General features: G+C 35.0%; 1 protein-coding gene across 1 annotated transcript in view; it reads right to left on the bottom strand.

Annotated features, from left to right (window-relative positions):
- The window catches only part of LOC108367511 (galactokinase-like), a gene marked incomplete at both ends in the record, with an annotated part of 71,903 nt that overhangs the window by 16,405 nt on the left and 35,528 nt on the right, over positions 1–19,970 (bottom strand). Inside the window, one exon of the mRNA XM_017622130.1 lies at positions 1,979–2,085. Within this exon, the coding sequence (XP_017477619.1) occupies positions 1,979–2,085 (107 nt within the window). The remainder of the gene's footprint in view (positions 1–1,978; positions 2,086–19,970) is intronic.

Genomic DNA, 19,970 nt, shown 5'->3' with positions numbered 1-19,970 from the left:
TCCATTTATAAAAGCGTTGTATATTAAAAAGTTTTTTTTATATTATTTATTTTCTACTTTTTAGTCCTGTCTGAATAAAATTTTGCAATAGATATTAAAATAATTCAACGATATTAATAGAAAGGTGCACACACATGCATTTACATATGTATGTACATACAAACGAGCACCAATTAATTTTATTTAAAGAAATGAGGTGTCGTCTATTTCCGCTGTAGCAAACGTAGTACATAGGGCGACATCTAGATGTCATCTACCTCGCCCTATTCACTACAGCTGTCGCCCTATGCACTAGTTCACTACAGATGTCGCCCTATGCACTATGCTTTTTTATAGGAACTTTTCAGAGCAAAGCTTTATGGTGTCGGACACACAACATTGAAAATTTCCGGAACACAACATTGAAAGTTTCTGGAACACAACATTGCAAGTTGATAAAAGCGTTGTAAAAATAGAACGAAACTGTTAAAGTTACGCATACGCCCTGGAAGGCGTACTCTCTAACATCTGTGAGTGGCAGTGAAAATCGTACAGTAAATTTTTGTTCCATTTTTTGAAAATATTTTGTCTTATTGAAATCCATACATAGAATAAAATTGTAAAGAGTTGCCACCTTTTTGAAAACTGCATGTTTAAGAAAATTAAAAGATAAAAGATGTATTGCAATATGCCTGTCAAAAGAAAGAAGTCTGGGAAGGCCTACAGTCTAAAATATTTTTGTGGAGGATGCCACATGTTGCAAACTTGTATTTGATTTAATTTATAAGATAAATTAAATAGTGCAATATGGATATCAAACAACACATAAATAAGTTAACTTCCGAAAACATTTTTGAGGAGGGTTGCCATCTGTTTGAAAAATTTTAAATTGATAAAATAAATTGATAAAATAAAAAATAAAATTTTAAATTGATAAAATAAATGAAATATTACAGTACGGGTATCAAACAAGACAAAAATACTTATAAGGCACAGTGCTTAGAAGTAAGTGCTAGTTAATAATAAATATATAAAATAAAAAAAAAAACCTTTTTAATATACAACGATTTTATAAATGGATTAAAAAATAGAAAATAATATTTCTCAGTCCCATAGAATTTGTTTTGATAACTTTTAAAATTTGATTTGATTACTCACGAAAATTTCCATTTGAAATTGGCTCTGACATTGAGACAATGCAGAAGGAGTGCAAAAATATTTTGCTAGCGGCCAATGAGATTCCCTACACTGAGAAAAAAAAAACACTTTGTAAGAATAAAATTTTTTTGTTTGATTACCGTTTAAAAATTTTCGTATTTAAATCGAGTGAAAAATGTTAACGAAATGGATTTTTCCATTATACATACACTACGTATAATGGAAATATTCAATTCAAATACGCCCGTATTAAAATGAAGCATTATTCACTGCACGGATGGCGTTTTGCACGTCTCGGGTGCTTTATCATATGTAATTAAGAACGTATATGTATGTATGCAAGGCATACACAGCGGTGACAGCACATACACACATACACATATACATGATATGACATATTGCACTAATCGCACGCTATGATGTTGATTCGAACTCAACATTTGAAAGCACATTTACATGGATGGCTGTAGCTGAGTGTGCAAAGACGCTTGATACAATTAGTTGCGCCCAAGAGGGTCAGGGTTCAATTACCATCAGACAGTAGATAAAATAAAATTGTTTTCCTTCTTAATTACGAAAGAGCATCTGTGTACTTCACAACCACATATTTTGGTTGGTTTGGTTTTTGTACTACAAGTAAAAACTTAATAACTAAACAATGTATCAACAGTGTTGAAATACAAAAATATTAAAATTAAAAAAAAAAATCTTAGAAAATCCTTAAAGATATTTTATCACCAATTTTCTCACTCATAGTCCAGAATAACACTAAACTTATACATACTATTAAATACATATTTGAGTTTTCCTTAATTAAAAATATATAGCAATGTGCACTCACCTTTGCAAAATCGTGTGCCTTCAAGGCTGCGGCCGCGTCTTGTGTACGTTTCGTTTCCGTTATGACATAACGGGCGCGACGCAATAGTACCGGATCTGACTGCAACACTGTAATTAAATTAACGCAAGAAAAGCAACGTTATCAAGGAATGCCAGAAATTTCAAAACTTACAACGAAATGTGCACCCATATACATACATACATACATTTATGAAATTTACCCGTACGAGTGTTTTATAAATGCGAAGGCAGCGACGCGAAAGTTGCGCACTCACGGTTTAATTATTGAAAAAAAAATCATGAAATGAATGAGTGAAATTTTTAATGAGTTGCGACGTTCTTTCAACTCTATCTAACCACATGGTAAATGCACGGAAATAAGGGCTAGAGCACACACATATTTTCAAAGAAATACTTGCACTAAAATAACAAGTAAGTAGAAAGCCTGCCGGCAACTGCCTACTAGTCACCTTACACTGCCTTTTAATATTTATGTGTTTAATTTTTTCTTTATTTTTTTTTTACTTGCTAAACATTCAATAGTTGCAACTAGCTCACAGAAAATGCAAGAATGCATGCAAGCGCATGAAATGCACGGTAATGCGAATTCAAGCGACTACCGCGGAGGGAAGGGAGCAATACCACAGCCACCGATTGCGTGACTTTCAAATGGTCTGAAGTAGCGCCTAATCTGGCAGTAATTGCTACTTGCAATTGTGGAAGCTATGCAATGGAGAGAGGGGGAAAAAGGGGCGACTTTTGCTGCAATGACAGCGTTTTCGCAGGCGTCCTTGCAACATGCATGCAATTCACCTTCCTTGCCTAATTGCAGCTGGGGACGACGAAAAGAAAACGGATGCTGAGATGCAAAACCTGATATGGCGGCATAATTGCGTATTCACACCTAATGATTTCCGCACACACTTCTCTTCTGCTGCTTCTTCTTTTAGTTAAATATTTGAAAATTTTTGCTTGAACCAGTTGCTTTTAACACCCAAGCGCTAATGCGACAAGCGATAAGCCGACTGGAAGCGAATTTTTTCCCTAGATAAGCGACTTTGTGACTTAATTGAAAGCAAAAATTCCATTAAAAGAATTAACCGCTTTTACTTAGTTGCGGCTTAGCTTTCTTTCTTTGCCTTTGTTACATTTAAAAGCATCGAAATTTTTGCGCCACGAAGCAAAATAAAATCCCACAAAATGCATAAATAAAAGAGCAGAAGAGTAAAACTTTGCAAAAAGAAAATTATCAGTGTAGTCACAACGTTTTTATATTTATTACCAAAATTGCCAGAAAAAAGTTAGAAAATGTAACCAGAAATTACCAAAATTATTTTATGTGCCCAGCAGATGTTACTTAGCCCCCAAGAAGAACCGACTTGATGCTGTTGAACTCCTTATGAGGTTACCCGGTTGGTCGTATTTATGCGAATAAACCTCAAACTTTGGAGCACTTGTAAATCAAAATTTTTAAAATTTTGGCAGCAAAAAATATCTTAAAACAAATCAACGCTAGAAGGCAGCTCAGAAAGCTTTAGACTCACATATAGACAAAGCAAGTCCCTTACTGAATTCTGTAGATTCTTGAATAAGAACATATAGAGGATATTAAGACAATCTTTTTTTTTATTGAATAACGCAAACATATCGATGGCTGAGTGGAACATCGACCTATCTCGGCAGCCAGTTCAAAAACGCTCTATCTCAGTAAGCTTTTCAAGAACGCCCTACTTTATAATTTTATTGAAAAACGCCCTCTTTCAGAATTTTATTGAAAAATACCGTATCTCAGAATTCGGTTCAAAAACGCCCTATCTCAAACGAAAATACATTGGAAAAAAAAGCTGAGATAGGGCGATTTTGAATCGGCAGCTGAGATAGGGCGTTCTTCTACTAAATTCCAAGATAGGGCGTTTTTCAAACAAATTCTGAAGTAGAGCGTTGTTGAACAGTTTTCTGAGATAGAGCGTTGTTCAAAAATTTAGGCGTTTTCGAACTAGCTGGCGAGATAGGTCGATCTTCCACTCAGCCCTCGATATGACCAACCAAATAAGGCATTATCTATCTTTTGCTGGTAATACCGACATCCGGTTCCGACCGGAAGTCCATATTTTAATTAGCTGCATATGCTTTTATAACAGATTTGTATTCTGAGATTAAAAATACTTAACTTTTGTTTGAAACTTTTTTTGCCGGAAGTGTCTTTTCAACCCCTAACTGACCTCCGACTTCTTCGCAGACTTCTTAAATGAGTGAACATGTTTTAATTGAAAAAAGAAAAAATATTATTTTTTTTTAAATAGCGCATATGTATGTAGATGTTTTTGCCACGGATTTGAGGATAAAAATACATAACTTTTGCCCGAAACTTTTTTTTCTGAAATAGACTTCAAGATAAAATAATGCACTTTCGGCCAATTTGAACCACTCCCGGTCGAAACCGGAAGTCGGTGATACAACGAAAGGTAGAGCATCCTGACTTGGTAATTCATATTCTTTCATTTTTCAATAAAACAGAATTTTAGAGGGGCTGGACGGGTGATCTAGGACACCCTGTATAAAATTCTACTCATACGGGTGCCGGGTGCATCGGGATATTGAGGGTAGTTTCTAAGCTGACGAACTGACAAAGAGAGATCAGAGGGTACTTCTGTACCCGGAAACTCACATCGTTCTTCGTAGTTTTAAACAGCAAAGTTATGTCCTTCTCCATGAAAACTCTCGGGATCGCTTCGTAATGTGGAATACTTAAGAACGTGACTATGCATCAAACATGTAAGACCGAATCAAAAAAGTTAACGAGTTGAAAACTTAATTAGCAAATTACCAATTTGATAAACAGGTTAAAAATTACCAATTCTGGTGAAAAAATTACCAAAGCGGCAACACTGAACCACGGTATCAAATAGTATTTTTCAATTACGCCAACGAAATAGCAAAATGCAATGATAATATCGCAATTACCAGCCGACAAGCTGAGGCATAAACGAAACCAAGAGAATTTCGAAAAAAAATCCAAATTTCAGCAAGAACAACAATTCAATACACGTAACATGCAACTCATAACCAACGTGCAAAAATCTTCATGCCAGAAAGGCGATTATCAGCAGCCAGAGGTCATAACCAAGCACCCGGCCTAGCAGACTTTAGCTCACACACACACATACACACACGCACACACACATACAAACATATGCACAGCCAAGCAAATAGAAATTTCTAACATGAAGGCGACAGAAAATGAAAAGATTGCACTGAAACGAAATGATTGCATTTTACGAAGAATTCAATTGAATTTTTGGAATGCTTGCTTTTCATAGATAATCTTTCGATTTAGTGCAGCAGCCAATAACAGATAAGTAAGCGGAAGTGTGCAACTCACCACCATGTGTAGTGTAGTTAAGTAGCTTTGTGCAAAAATACATACATACATTAGAATACAATAGATGCCATTTGTGCAAAGCAATTGCCAAAAGGCCGACTGTTTGGCAAAGAAATGCGGTTAAGGAAATGTGATGAGATCCACAGAAGATATGATATTTATGTGCATACATATTTAGGTATGTCGGCGCTGCAATAATATTGAAACAAAGTTTTAAGGCACTACTGACCAAAGAATAATTAAAAATTTATTGGCGGTAGTTATTTCAGAAAAATACTTAAAATTAAGAACTATTCTGGGTGTAAATTATTATGAGTTTTATTTTTTGGCCTTGAGAATTATTATTGGGAAAATATAAGGTAAGGTTTAAGTAGTTACCCCTACAAACATCAGTCTATATACGTACATGTGTATGTCAGGGCAACGAAAAATAACGGCGAGGAAAACGCTGTGTGCCTGGAATGAAATTTCACAAGCGGTGAGCTCATTAGGACTAGCTAAAAACCAGAGACCGCAAATAACGATTATCCTTTGAAATTTCAACTCAAAAAATCACGCGGAAAGAGAAATGCTGCGTGCATAAGGAGTAAACCAATATATTTCTTATTACTCGGAGTACCTTCAGCGGCACTGATTTTTATTTTTTAATTTTTACTTATAAAAATCAAGTTTAACCATTATATTTTGAGTTTTATTTTTTACTCAGAAAATAATCGTTATGGTTTGAGTTTTGTTTTTTGCTCGGAAAATAATCGTTATTTCTTGAGTTTTATTTTTTGCTCAGAAAATAAAACTTAATGTGTGCGTATGCGCATGCGTGAATAGACAGGGGGCGGCTGCATTAAACCTTTAACGCCACTGTGGAGTGGGTAATGAAAATACAGATACCAGGGCAGAAACAAAAAGAACCACATTTCTAAAGAAAAAGTGCAAAAAACCGCATACGAATCTGCAAAAATTAAGTTTTATTTTCTGAGCAAAAAATAAAACTCAAGAAATAACTATTATTTTCCGAGGAAAAAATAAAACTTAAAACGTAATTATTATTTTCCGAGCAACAAATAAAACTCAGTTAATAACGATTAAAAAGTGATTTTTATAATAAAACTTATAACCGTTACGGTCCCTGCTAAAAACTGGAATTCAAGAAGTTAAAAACATCGCCTCACAAAACCTGAACCACAGCGTCTCATGTCGAGTATGACAAACGGACATTTTTCTTTCAATAAACTGTTAGAATATAACAAATGGTGAACATGGTGATCGCGTAAATGCTGACAAATTTTAAAATTTTATTATTAAGAAATAAAAGTGGACACATATAAATTAGATGTTTTTAATACATATTCTACTTACTAGCTTCATCAACTAACATTTTTGTAAAATCAACATACTTAAAAGACAAAAAATGCATAACCAATTCCAAAGAAATCTGCAAACGTCGCCGCTATTACAGCGATTTTACTGAACGAAAATGGGTCGCATTGCAGTGTCAATAAAACTTTACTTTGCTCACTATGACTAACTTTTATTATTGTCAATTTTGGCTGCGCCTTTGTTTCAGCTAGTTGAGTGTGAGAAGAAAGAATCGCTGCTTTGGCAAGCAGCCAAAGTAATCAACAGCCAAGCGCAGAAGGCAGAGAAGCAAACTGAAAGAGATGACGTTACGCCAGGAGCAAATTACCTAAGATTAAGGGGGGTTAAATGAACGTCTCTCACTGCCAAAATGGCATTTCTCTACGTGACAGAGTCAAAATAATGAAGAAGATATTAACTGCTGACATAAAAATATAAGTATGAATGTATGTAGATGTATTTAATTTTCAATCATAAATATCAATGTTGCTTGGGAATTTTCGTACGTATGCAATTGCTGCCATTCTTATGCAACTTAAGTTGCAGGTAACTTTTGTGGAAGTATGATTCATGTTGCGCTCCATTAAAAAGTTAAAACTTTCTTGCTGTAGATCCTTTAAATGTGGCTTGGCGCCATCGATACCTTTGGTCGCAGTAAACGGATACAAAATGTCGCAGCATCAATTAACGTTGAATAAATTTTGCTCAAATCGAGGATATAAAAATGCTAAACAAAGTTGCGGGTGATCAAAAAGAATAGCAAATTAACGTGAAGATGATGGCTTACGTTGTGTAGCAAAAATGGGCTGCAAGTTGCAGGAGCCAGTAGAATAGCAAAAATATTTTTTGCCACTATGTTACTCTAAATTTCGTTCGTAATCAAAAGTAAGAGTTGGAATTTTGCAAAAATTTGGTGCTTCTAAAAGTCCTCAAGCTTTTCCTGTCTTTTTTCGACACGTTTTTTGTAAAATAACGGGCAGATGCCAAATTATTAGAGCGTAGTTTTTCTTTGTTGAGAGAGAAGTCTGCTTTGCACTTGTCCATTGAGTCAAAAATAGAAATTTTTGGCAAGAGTTGTTTTTTTTTTATACCCGAAACTTCAATTCAAAAAGTCAGTCAGAAAGAATGATTTAAATTTTCTTTACTTGTTTCAAAAAGGTCAGCAATTGACCGTTATTTTATACTCATATTTTTACAATCAAAAATAACTCTTCAATTTTAACTTTTATTTTTCCAGTTAAAAATTAAAGTTAAATTTTGACTTATATTTTTTCAGTGAACAATAAAAGTTAAAATCTGACTTTTATTTTTTCAGTCAAAAATAACATCTGAAATTTTACTTTTATTCTTTTTTTGTCAAAAATAGCACATTCACATCCTTTGAATTACAGTTTTCCATCTTCCGTAAATATATTTCCTAGATAAACATTTAGTTTCTTTAATTTAAACTTTAAGTTATCCACCATTTTCAGCAATGACTCGGAATTTAGTTTAACAATTAATATAGCTGCCAAGTTCTGATCGAACAAATTGTACCGCGAACCACTAAGAACAAGCTTGGGTGTTGAGAACGCGCGTTCTACACCGACTTGAGTTGCTGCCACTTGATGTATATTACATGCCAGATCTCCTAAGTCAGGGATATATTTTTAAGTTGTCCGATCTGGTCGGTTCCGAAAAATTATAAATATATTATTAAAAGGCGTAAAGCTCGGGATGTGTGGAGAAAAACTAAAATTTTCAATTCCACGTGGCATTGCGCCCTTTCTGTTTGCAAGACCATACTATGCTGCTGAGCTATTTCCGTTGATTTGACCTTCCTCTATGCATGGTTTTAATACACGAGTGGCTTTTTCCTTGTTTCCTACTATGAATCCAACTCTTGCCCAAATCATCGCAATCTGAATGTCTTAAAACCATTTTAAAATGACCCCATTGTCACTGAAGGATCGCAGATCGGGTATACTAATGATGGTTTCCAAGGCATGAGAGCTTTGATGGCAACGAGAGGGCAGCTACTCTAGTGAGGGCAACTAGCCTGCATTGCCTTCAGATTTTCTACGGTTCAGCCAATAAGATGTCAGGATTTTCAGGTTGCGTATGTCAGTGGGTAAAAGGCAGTCCAAAAAACTTGCTTAACCTTGGCCGGGAGTACCTAAAAAGTTTCAATGAATACATGGTAGGATACTGCAAGCTTATGTAGCACATTTGTGACTACGATGAAATAGCCTGTAGGTTCTGTGGGCTGGCGAAGTAAATCGCATAGCATAAAATACGTGATTTCTACCTTCAGAATTTATCTACCGTTTTCCTTTTTTTATTTAATATTCATTTATTTTTATATAAACATTGCATATTCTTCGTGTAAATCCGATTTTAAAATTTTATACACATTTAAAAAAAATTTGTCAGCAAAGGTGTGTGCTATCGTAATGACCAGCAGTGCATAAGTTAATAATATTTTTAGTACAATAAAGTGAACTTTTTGTTTGTTGACAGTGTCATGCATTTTCTTCCGTACAAAGTATGCTCGACAAAATTTTTAAATGGAAGAAAAAGAGCACCACCGTCAGCAAAAAAGTTTTCATAAAAAAAACGGTATTTTGTAGCGACTTGAAACTTGCATTTATTACACTAGAATTAAATGGACTATAAAACGCATGCGCGAAATTTCTCAAAAATTTTATTACATATGCACTGCAGGACATTTTTTATAAAAAATTTATGAATATTCTGAGGATCAAAAGGGTGTGCTAATCTAATGACTGGGATTGTATAAGTATTCTCACACTTATACATCTTGGAGAACTTTGATTTCTTACATCCAGAATGTGGAACATAGCACTCTTCAAAGTGCTAAATTTCATAAATGGCCTAAGGCTGGAGTGACCAGTACACAATACAAAATTAAGTGTGACTTTTGAAAATCAATACAGACTTATTTTTACCATAACCAAAGCCGAAATGTTGCAATGATACTATGGCTCAGTTCTTGGGAATTTTCGCATTTTTCTAAATGATTTTATAACTTCATTTGCACACAACCAAATTCTGAGTGGGCGAGTGTGAATATTATTCGAAGAAGAGGTTGCATCATCAAGACAGCGATAAAGTCAGTAAACTTATGACAAGGCTCCATAAAAGCACTCGAAAACCCAACAAATAAAGCGCATAAAGTAAGAAGGCGGCAAAAATTTAGGCTCAGCGCATAAATTGCAATGCTTGCATATGCACCATGCATCAATATGACTTTGTGTTTGCATTTTGAGGAAATGCGGAAGGTAAGCCCACGCGCAAAATGCAAAGCAAAAAAAAAGCGTTTTCATAGCTTCAATTTGAATTGCAGGCGCAAGCAACTGCGACACATCTACGCGCAAAAGCTTCAGCGAAAGGAATTCGCAATCAAGCGCTCCATTTTCCCTTACCTTTTTGTGTGGGCACATGTGTTCATTTGTATGTGCATTGCGCGCGTGTGACACCTTTCCGGTTTGGTGCCATTACAGCATTGGACATATTCAACGACAGTGGCGAGATAGTCACATCAGCAGCAGGTTGCCTTACCCCAGCGAAAGCATTTTCTTTTGTATTTGCGCTGCTATCCACTCTTCTTCCCACACTCAATTTTCACACCTTTTAGTTTTTATTTCGTTATCGTGGCTGCCGCTGCCCACTATCTGCTATCTGCTGCTGAGTCGATTCTGTCATTGGCGCTCTATTTACTATGAAGCCAATTTGTACGCTGAATTGGCTGCTTGCCGCATATTTGTACTCCCTCCCACTTCTTGGCGTCTTTTGGCTGCTGATGTACGGCGTTAAGCAGACTTTGTGTAGCTGTGCCAAATTACCTTGATGCCACGAGCCGCAGGCAAATGACTCTTCACTTCCGGTGAATGCCAGAGCACAGCAGAAGGGGAAGCAAACTCAGTCGCTCCAACAAAGAAAAACACAATCATTTATACATGCTATAAATATGCACATATGTATGTATGTATGAATATGTCTGTGTGCAACCAATTTCTGTAGGTATTTGCGGTTAACTGACAACAGCAGCGAAGTGTAAGGCGCAAGGCGAGAGGAAACACAAATTTATCGCCTCAATGAAGCGCTGCGCTGCGGCTGCGGCTGCAGGCCGCTTTTTTACTTTTCATTTTCATTGCTCTGTTGCCGTGAGTTGTGGAAATGCCTCGCCTAAAAGGTATGCACCGGCAGGCATATTACCTTTGACAAGTTGGCTATATTTTTTATTTTTTTTTGACAATTTTCTTTTTTAGTTTACTTTGCTTGTGGTAGCATTAATTTTTGCTTGCATGGTATTGGTAGGCATCGGAGGCCGCCAAAGGAGAATCATTTTTTGCCATAGTTTGTTTGCTTTTTTAATTTTTCTGACATGCTCAGATGAAGCTGCAATACGCGTTTGTGTGTGCAGGACAATTTTCTGTGCGGAATAAAATGTAATAATCATACCTTAAATTCCAAACATCTCAGCATGTGAAAACAAAGCTCGACGAAGCTCCCATCAAAATTCTATGACGCACAGTGCTTCCCTTTCATGTAAAATGTTAGCAAAACTAGAATTGTGGATGAATGCAAATGGCATTTGTTTCTTAGTGAAAGTTGTGAAAGTTCAGTTTGGTTTTTGATAGCTTTCTGAAAGTTTCTCTGTAAATGCAGTTTGGGGTCGAAAATTGGTGTTATTGTATTATTTACAGTGAAACCTTCCTTGGGAGGACACTCACCGTCAGTCATTCTTTGTCCGCCCAAGAGAGGTGTCCGCTCAATGGAAGGGAAGCTTATTTTAGAACTTTCTAATGTTTGAATTAATTGAATAGTCACTATTTCTTACTTGAATAAAAGATATTGATATTACATCGTTTAAACAAAAATGTGCATGTATTTTTTCAAAAGTGCATATTTCATTTATTTATAAAATTCTCCATAAACCGTATATACACCACTTTTCCATAGCCCTGATAGTTTCTGCGAAATTAGTTATTAATTCCAGATTTTTTTTTTTATGGTAAATTGCAAAAATTTAAGCTTTAACTGGGAAAAAGTAAAAAAACACCGTGTCTGTTCCTTTAGAAAAAAATTAACCTACCAATGAAGAAAATAATGATTGGTCAAATGAAAATACGCAAGAATTTTATGTATGAAATATGAGCTGAAAAGAGTGTTAGTCATACGCGACGTACACCTGAGTAGGTCGAGTACTTGCATCGAAAGGAAAAGGTGTCAAAAATTATTAACTAATTTATCAGAAACTATCAGGGCTATCGAAAAGTGATGTACATACATGTATGCAAAATTTTATTTGTTTCATTTCTCGTATTACGATTATCCAATTCTTTCGTAAGATATACGTGATTAAGTGAAACAACTATTTCTTAAAGCTGAAAAGTTATTTAGCAAATATCTCGAAAAGTTATCCATAGAGAAATTCTACATAGGAATTGGATAGTGGCATCCATAGAACTTTTTTGCTGTAAACCAGTGTAATTGATTGGAACAAATTATGTATAATGCTTTTGTCTCTTCGAAGAAGCTTCAAGCGCTCGATACAGAAAATTACTTATATATAAATGAGGCATGATTCAGTAGTAAAAGGTTTGCTCAAAAAACAGTTTTCTCGCTCCCTCTTGACAAAATCGGCGTCTTTAGCAAGGCACCGTGTGTGTTTGCAACCTTTTGTAACGGAGTGTCAACACTCTAATGTCACTAGTGAGCAAAAATTTAATTTTAATTATTGAATCGTGTAAATGACCTACGATCTTAAAGTCTTTTAAATATTATTAAAATATTTGCTGGTCTATGAATAATTGCTTAATTTTACCTTTTACACGCCAAACGAATGTAGATTTGCAATTTGCAAAAACAACGATGTTGAGAAAAAACATCGATGTTTCTCCAGCTCTAAGTAGCAAGTCTCGCTGAGAACTGTCTACTAGATAACTGTTTAAGAGACAGCCCTTTCTATTTTTATTTAAACTTAAACCACTGTGCGTCCTATATTACGCCTATAGCATTTTTTTGTCAACACAAATCATATGAAAAATAAAAAAAAAATACTTTACATGCATACGACACCAAATACCTACGTCAGCAAGCGGCCACATAACTAGCATTCTGTGAAGATTTTAGTTTCTTGTCCGCTGAAGCGACTAAAGTGCCTGAGATGCCTGGATGCTATTTATTTGCTACCTCAGACACCTCAAAGACAAATGAATTGGCCAGATAGCAAGCAACATTTTCAAACCTACACAATTGCATATGTAAATCTGTATGTACATATGTGTGAGCCTGTACGTGTGTCGTTGAGGGGAAAACACACAAAAATAAATACTTAAAAAGTTATTTTCAGCGAAATTTTTTCTTGCTTCCACCAGACAAACTGGCTGCTCCAAAGCAGTTGACGTTTTACTGCTCTGATTCCCTTGCGGTCGTACATCTTAAATTACAAAAACACCTTCCAGCATACGCCACTCTGCATGCGCATTTCTATCTCAGATTCACAACAGCATTATATGTATGTATGTATGTAAAAGGACCAACTTTGGCTGCCTCTCGCTCTCCCTTTCCCACGAATGCTCGATGACGGATGCTTGCTGCTTGATAGTTGATGGCCGATGGCATGCCATGTCATCATCATTTTAATTTCTGGCACTCGTAAAGCTGTTGGCCGTAATTGCCAAAGTGACAATGAGGGCATAACGGCAGCAGCACAAAATCATGAGCCATATACACACATTCGTGGATGGCGATGATGATGATGCCGCAAACAAAAATGCACTCACACCCATACAACTGCATGTGTGTGTGCTGCTGCTGCTACTGCTCCTCCTCCTCACTCACACCATCATATTCCCAATCTGTTTAATATGTAGTATGGGAAGCAGATTGGCGACCGTCTGTTGTGTTGGTTGGTGTCAACGATGAAGTGATGAAGTCAACGCAGTGAAAAAGTGTAATTTAGAAAAAAGTGGCTATATAGCGCCGTCAGCGGCAATATCGGTGTAACGCCATGTGACTGGAGAATACTGAATAAATGTATGCTTGCAATCTCGAGCGTAAGTGGCTACACAACGCCTCAGCCGCTGGTAGAAAAATTGTGAAAACGTAACGCCGCGCCGCAGGAGGAGGATATACAAAAATATGCGCAATCAAGCGTTGTGAGGTTGCACTTTTTACGCTCGACTGCACTGCCAAAGGTGGCAAGTGGCAAAAGGCATGTTGCATACGACAAGTGGCAAAAGGCATGTTGTAAGTATGTATGTATGTATATGTATACTCCCACACTCATTGTTGAGCAGATACGCAGACAGCAGCACCAAAGTGTGTTGTTAACTTGGTTTGGTTTGAGTGAGCTTGAGGGATGATGAATGTTCTGCATGTTACGTATGTATGTATATGACGTGGTGCATGTGTGTGTGTGTGTGTGCTAAATATGTGTGCAAATATGAATTTATGTATCCATGTTACGATCTCCATAAAAAATCATTTTAATTCTTTTCCGCTTTTTTCTTCTTCCTATTTTTTCACATTTTCGACATTTTACATTTATTACATTTACACCCGCTTATGGTTTTCTGCTTCATTTTAACAAAGTGAAATGCGCACATTTTTGATTGAGCACTTCATTACTAGCATTTCCATGTCTGCATGATCCACAGATTTTTCTGAATTTATTTTATTTTTTTTTTTTTTATGGTAACACGTTGGCTGTAATCAAGTGCGCAATGTAATAGTATGATTCGGTAATTTGCAATAACCATTTATGTACATACATACATGTATATTTTACCCATTCCGATGTGCAAATTGGCTTAGCGCAAATTTCACGCGAATATTGTAAAATATTGCACGAATCATTTTTAACTAATTGTCCGCTTTGAGTGGTTTGATATAGAGAATTTCATATTCTCATGCGGTATAAATTCATTAAATTCGCCGCTGTTGTAAAAGTTATTCGGTTTCATGTAAAAGCACGATTGTATATGAGTTTTATAATGGTTGGCTTGCGAAAAATCGAAGAGTGAATCGATTGCTGAGTGGACGATCGACCTATATCGGCAACCAATTCGAAAATGCTTGTATCTCAAAAAACTTTTCAAGAACTCCCTCTTTCAGAATTTTATTGAAAAACACTCTATCTCAGACTTTGATTGAAGAACGCCCTATGTCAGAGTACGATTCAAAAATGCCCTATCTCATTTCAAAATGTATTGAAAATGTCCTCATATAGGGCTTTTTTTAATCGGCTGCTGAGATAGGTCGTTTTTGAAACGAATTTTCGAAATAGGGCGTTATTCAACCAAATTCTGGAATAGGACGTTTTTGCTGTATAGAATCTTACATATCGATACCTAAAGGTAAAAAGGGACAAGTACACTTTTTTCAAAATTTAGTTTTTGATGCAGAATGACAAATAATGCGAACACATCGATTTTTCGTCTCTTCTGAACAAATTTCACCTTTAGATACCGATATGTATATAAATGAAATGTCGTGTGTTGGTCATCGCATCACCTAACAACGGTTGAACTGATTTCCCTAATTTGTTGCTGATACGTAGGCCGATTAGTGTTTGTATGGCCCTTTTTCCTGTAGATGGACCAGGGAACGATCGTAGTTCCATCAAATCAAAGTACAGGGACAGTATTTTCAGGGATAGTTATCGAGAGTTCTTACTTTAATTTAAGCCTCAGGGGAAGGTTATATCACCTTTCGCTGGAGCTTTTCAAATATTGCAAAAAACGTCATTTTTGACACTTTGACTTCCACCCCTATTCTGCAACACTTTCTTATTCAGATTTTGCTACGAATCGTATAAATGGTATGCTGCAATCCGAATCGTATCTTTGAACTTTCGAAATCAACAGCTTTTTTGCGTAATTTTGTATGAAAACAATTCTGTGTCGGAAGCGAGTTAAAAATTAAGCAAAAAGATGTAAATCGATGGGTGTTCGCAGGATATATTAGTAGTGTTCTTTTAAATAGACAAATTTGCCTTGCGCATATGGGCAAATCTAAAAAAACAGGTAACCTTGGTGTTTTTTAGCTTTATTTTCACTATTGGAAACTATATCAAGCTGGTTGCTTTTGGATATAATTCATTGACGTATACTTGAAGCCTCAAAAAAAATTTGGATCAATTTGCCGCATAACTTTTGAATTATAGGTGTTTAAATAAAAAATAATAATGAAAACAAGTGAATTTTTTATGTAATTTTTAAGAGGTGAAAAATAATTATGCCATAACTTTGAAGCACACCATATACTGATTTGAAATTGTATGTGCAATTAGGACTTATGTGTACACTTCAAATGTAGTAGGTAAGAAAAGTGTGCATTAAAAAATAACGAAATGGCAAGTAACTCAAAGTCTGTAATTCCACATTTCACAATTTTCAAAATTTTCGGTTTATCGCGTATAGTTTTTGAAGCATTTAAGTTTAAGAACTTTTTAAGTATGTATTGTATACTACAAACAATTACGAATAATCTCATACCTGAGCAAGAGCTGTGCTTTTAGAATAAACCAACTTTTAAAGATAAAATATTCTGCGATCTTGAGCGTAATTTTTATTCCAAAAACACTTTAATTAAAGCCACATTTGGAAAACACGTCGAAACGATCTAAATCTTTCTATAACTGCTAGTCCTTATAAAATTACATATACCTGTAAAATGCTTCAAAAAATTTATCTCTAGAAGTGTGTAAAAACCCTGATTTACTACTCTTAATGATGCTACTTCTTTTAGTCAGAATATTTCGAGAGTGGTATCAAAGCAACTTTTTTTCGACAAATGTTCTGATAGTTGCTCTTACTTAATTGGAGCCTTCTGAATTCAATGGCGTCCTAAGTTTTACCCTATTGGCTCCACTTTTCGAGATAGCGGTACTTGAAACTTTCCTTAAATTTTAACTATTTTATAAAAAAAGTCCCTGGGTTTTGAAGATATTTTACTAAAATTTTGCACATAACCGTTTTTTAATATTACCTTAACTATTCCATAAAATCATCGAAATCGGTTCACTAAAACATATAGCTCCCATACAACTGATTGATCTGAGACGTTGTTTTGCGTTATAACTCCTTCAATTAAACAGGTTAAAATTTAGTATAGGTTCAATTTAACATATAGCACGCATACAATTTATTATTCAGATATGAAGTTAGAGTTATTGCGCAAAAACACATATCTGAGTAATCAGTTGTATTGGAGCTATATGTTAATGTTAACCTATTTCGATAATTTTAAGGAATAATTAAGGTAATATTAAAAAACTGTTATGTGCAAAATTTTAGTAAAATAACTTCAAAATTGAGGGAGTTATTTATAAAATAGTTAAAATTTAATCAAATTTTCAAGTACCGTTATCTCGAAAACCGGAGCCAATCTGGTAAAACAGGGCATGCCATTGAATTTAGAACATCCCAATTAAGTGATTTCATCTTTCAAAATCTTTCCTCAAAGTTTACAACTTGAACAGCGTAATTTCAACCCAGCTTATTCTTTTGTTTTCTATTTCATGCTTATTCCTCGTCTAACTTTTGAAGCACTTGATGAATATGAATTACACTTATATTAGTAGATTTATTAAGAGATTACGAATAAAATGATATATAAAACATAGGTGTGCTCACAAATTTAAAAATTAAAATTTTTTGTTTGAAAGTGTACCTGTTTTTTAGATTTGCCCATATACGTATATTTTTATCTACTAAAACGAACGAACGAAAAAGAATGCTTGTTACCCTTTATCGAGAAACTTGGGTACGGTTTAGTTATTTGTACAATCGTTTTGGGTTGTTGTATCCAAACGTATTACTCGACTTATAGAACCCCACTTATGAAAATAGATCGAACTGTATGTACACACCAAATTTTCAATTTCGAACTGCATGTACAGTGAAAGTATGAAGGATATCTAAACACAAAATGCAATTAGCGTCCTCAATTTCACTAAGAAGCGAATTTTCATTTATATCCGTCCATAATTCTAAAATACTAAAATCTTATGGCTCAATAAAACTCGATAACTCGACAAATTTCGATAAATTGATAACTGTGCGTTTGGAGGACTCCATGAATCTCGATAACCCAGAAGTTGACATATCTCAATATAATTAAATATATCGATAACTCCATAAACTTTGGATAACTCTATCAATTTCGATAACTCGAATAATTTTGACAACTCCTTAAATTTTAATATCAGTCGACAAATTTCGATAACTCGCTACTCTCTGGTAACTCCACTGAATTCGATAAATCGATAAACAATGAAAACTCAAAAATTCGATAACCTGATACACTTTCAAAATTCCAAAAACCTCGATTCGACAAACTGGAAAATTTCGGTAAATCAATAATTATCGTTAACTCGATAAGGTGAAAGAACTGGATAAATTAGATAACTCGAAAAATTTCGTTTACTCAAAAAAATAATGATAATACAGCAAAACACGATAACTTGATTAATTCCATCAACTTGATGAATTTCAATAATCCAATAATTTGTAAAACTCGACAACTATCGGTAAATTTCGACAACAAAGTTCTGTGTCTCTATAAATTTCGGCAACTCAATAAACATTGACCAATTTAAATAATTCGATTATTCCCGATGACTCAATAAACGTGGTTAACTCGTTAAATTTCGATAACTATAAACTTCGATGATTCGATAAATTTTGATAACCTGATATATGAATTTTTGGTGAAATTTCGATAGCTTGATATATTAATTTTGGGTGGCTGGATTTGTTCGATTCTTATAAAAAAAATCCAATAAATGTCTTCAATTCTTATACGGAAATTTTTAAGCGACGATTTTTTCTGTAATTTTAAATCCATTTTTAAACCATAAAAACTCTCCACATATGTATAGTATACTGAAAAATAATTGTCCCCTCGGTAGAACGAACTGTAGCAAAATGTATGTTAGCGTATTACTACATAGATTTCAATAGTTCTAAGCTAAACTTTTAAAACAGATGGTAACACTCTTCAAGAACCTAAAACCCTGTACCGCTAGAAAAAGTTCTAACTTTAAAAACATAAAGCTTATTGCACATCTCAGGGCCAACCCCTCTAATCTGACACCTGATATTTATAATTCGAACGAACGCCACAAAGGAGTGTTTGTGTTATAAAACCGGGCATCATTCAGATTTATCTTCTTTGATAAAAGCGTATTTAAACATATTTATCAAGCTTTATAAACCATTTCAGCTGGCGATCATAAAAGTCGCCACCGCTACTTGAACTGTGACCTACATTCGTCATATATAATATAGCCCTTATCCGTATATTTTTTTTTTTTTTTGTTCTCTGTGGACTAGTCTGGAACACCCTGTATATATATATATATTCTAAACTTAATACTATGTTGTTTAACAAGAAGCAATTTTAGCTTGCTACTATGACTAAAGGCCAGTAAGTACATAATTAAAATGAAATTTAATTTTTCTTCTAGGCATATAGTAAAGTCGGCTACGCTGAAATTACTTCGCATCTAATGCACCATAAAAAATCCACTTAAAATGAGCTTCAATGCTTACAACAGATTAAGATAAACAAAAAATACCTTCAGCAACAATTTATAAAATTACAATTTACAAGAGCCGGAGTACATAGATTGTCGCTATAATAAAAGTCAAGTACTTTTACAAGGAATCAACGAGCATTCAGGCATGCAAATGTTGCAGCGCGTAAAAGTAAAGATTTACGTGCAGTGCACAAACAATATGTATACATATGTATATATATGTATATGTATGCAAAAACTGCTTGAATTTCTAATAATTTCATTACTTCTGTCGAGGGTGCAAAACAACTTGATTGCCTATGGGGGCGCGCATTGCCACAGCTGGAATTGTAAATTAAAAAAGAGCGCAGAAGTGGAGAAAAAATGTATGGGGTAATGGTATTTTGTGGTGCTGGTGAAAGATTGAAGCAAAACAGGCATCAATGGACTAGCTATGTATGTACCTCAAATTCCATGGCAGTAGGAGCGCGCAGCACTCGAGATCCTTTAGCCGTCAGCCAATGCCTGAAGTAGTAAGTATGCATGTATGCATGTATGTGAGTAAGCAGCCGTACGAGGTTGTGAGGGACGACGCAACCATGGCGGCGAATGCGCGTGCAAAGCATTGTGTGCGTTCAGGCGCACTCACGACAGCAACTGCTGTACGTATTTAAAACAACAACAACAACAACAGCAGTCAAATGTTGCGCAAGTATTTTGCGT

Source organism: Rhagoletis zephyria, unplaced genomic scaffold (genome assembly GCF_001687245.7).
Source record: "Rhagoletis zephyria isolate East Lansing unplaced genomic scaffold, Rhagoletis_zephyria_1.1 Rzeph_scaffold_02711, whole genome shotgun sequence".
Lineage (NCBI taxonomy): Eukaryota > Metazoa > Arthropoda > Insecta > Diptera > Tephritidae > Rhagoletis > Rhagoletis zephyria.
Note: the sequence above shows the minus strand (reverse complement) of the source record. Positions and strands in the feature narration are given on the sequence as shown.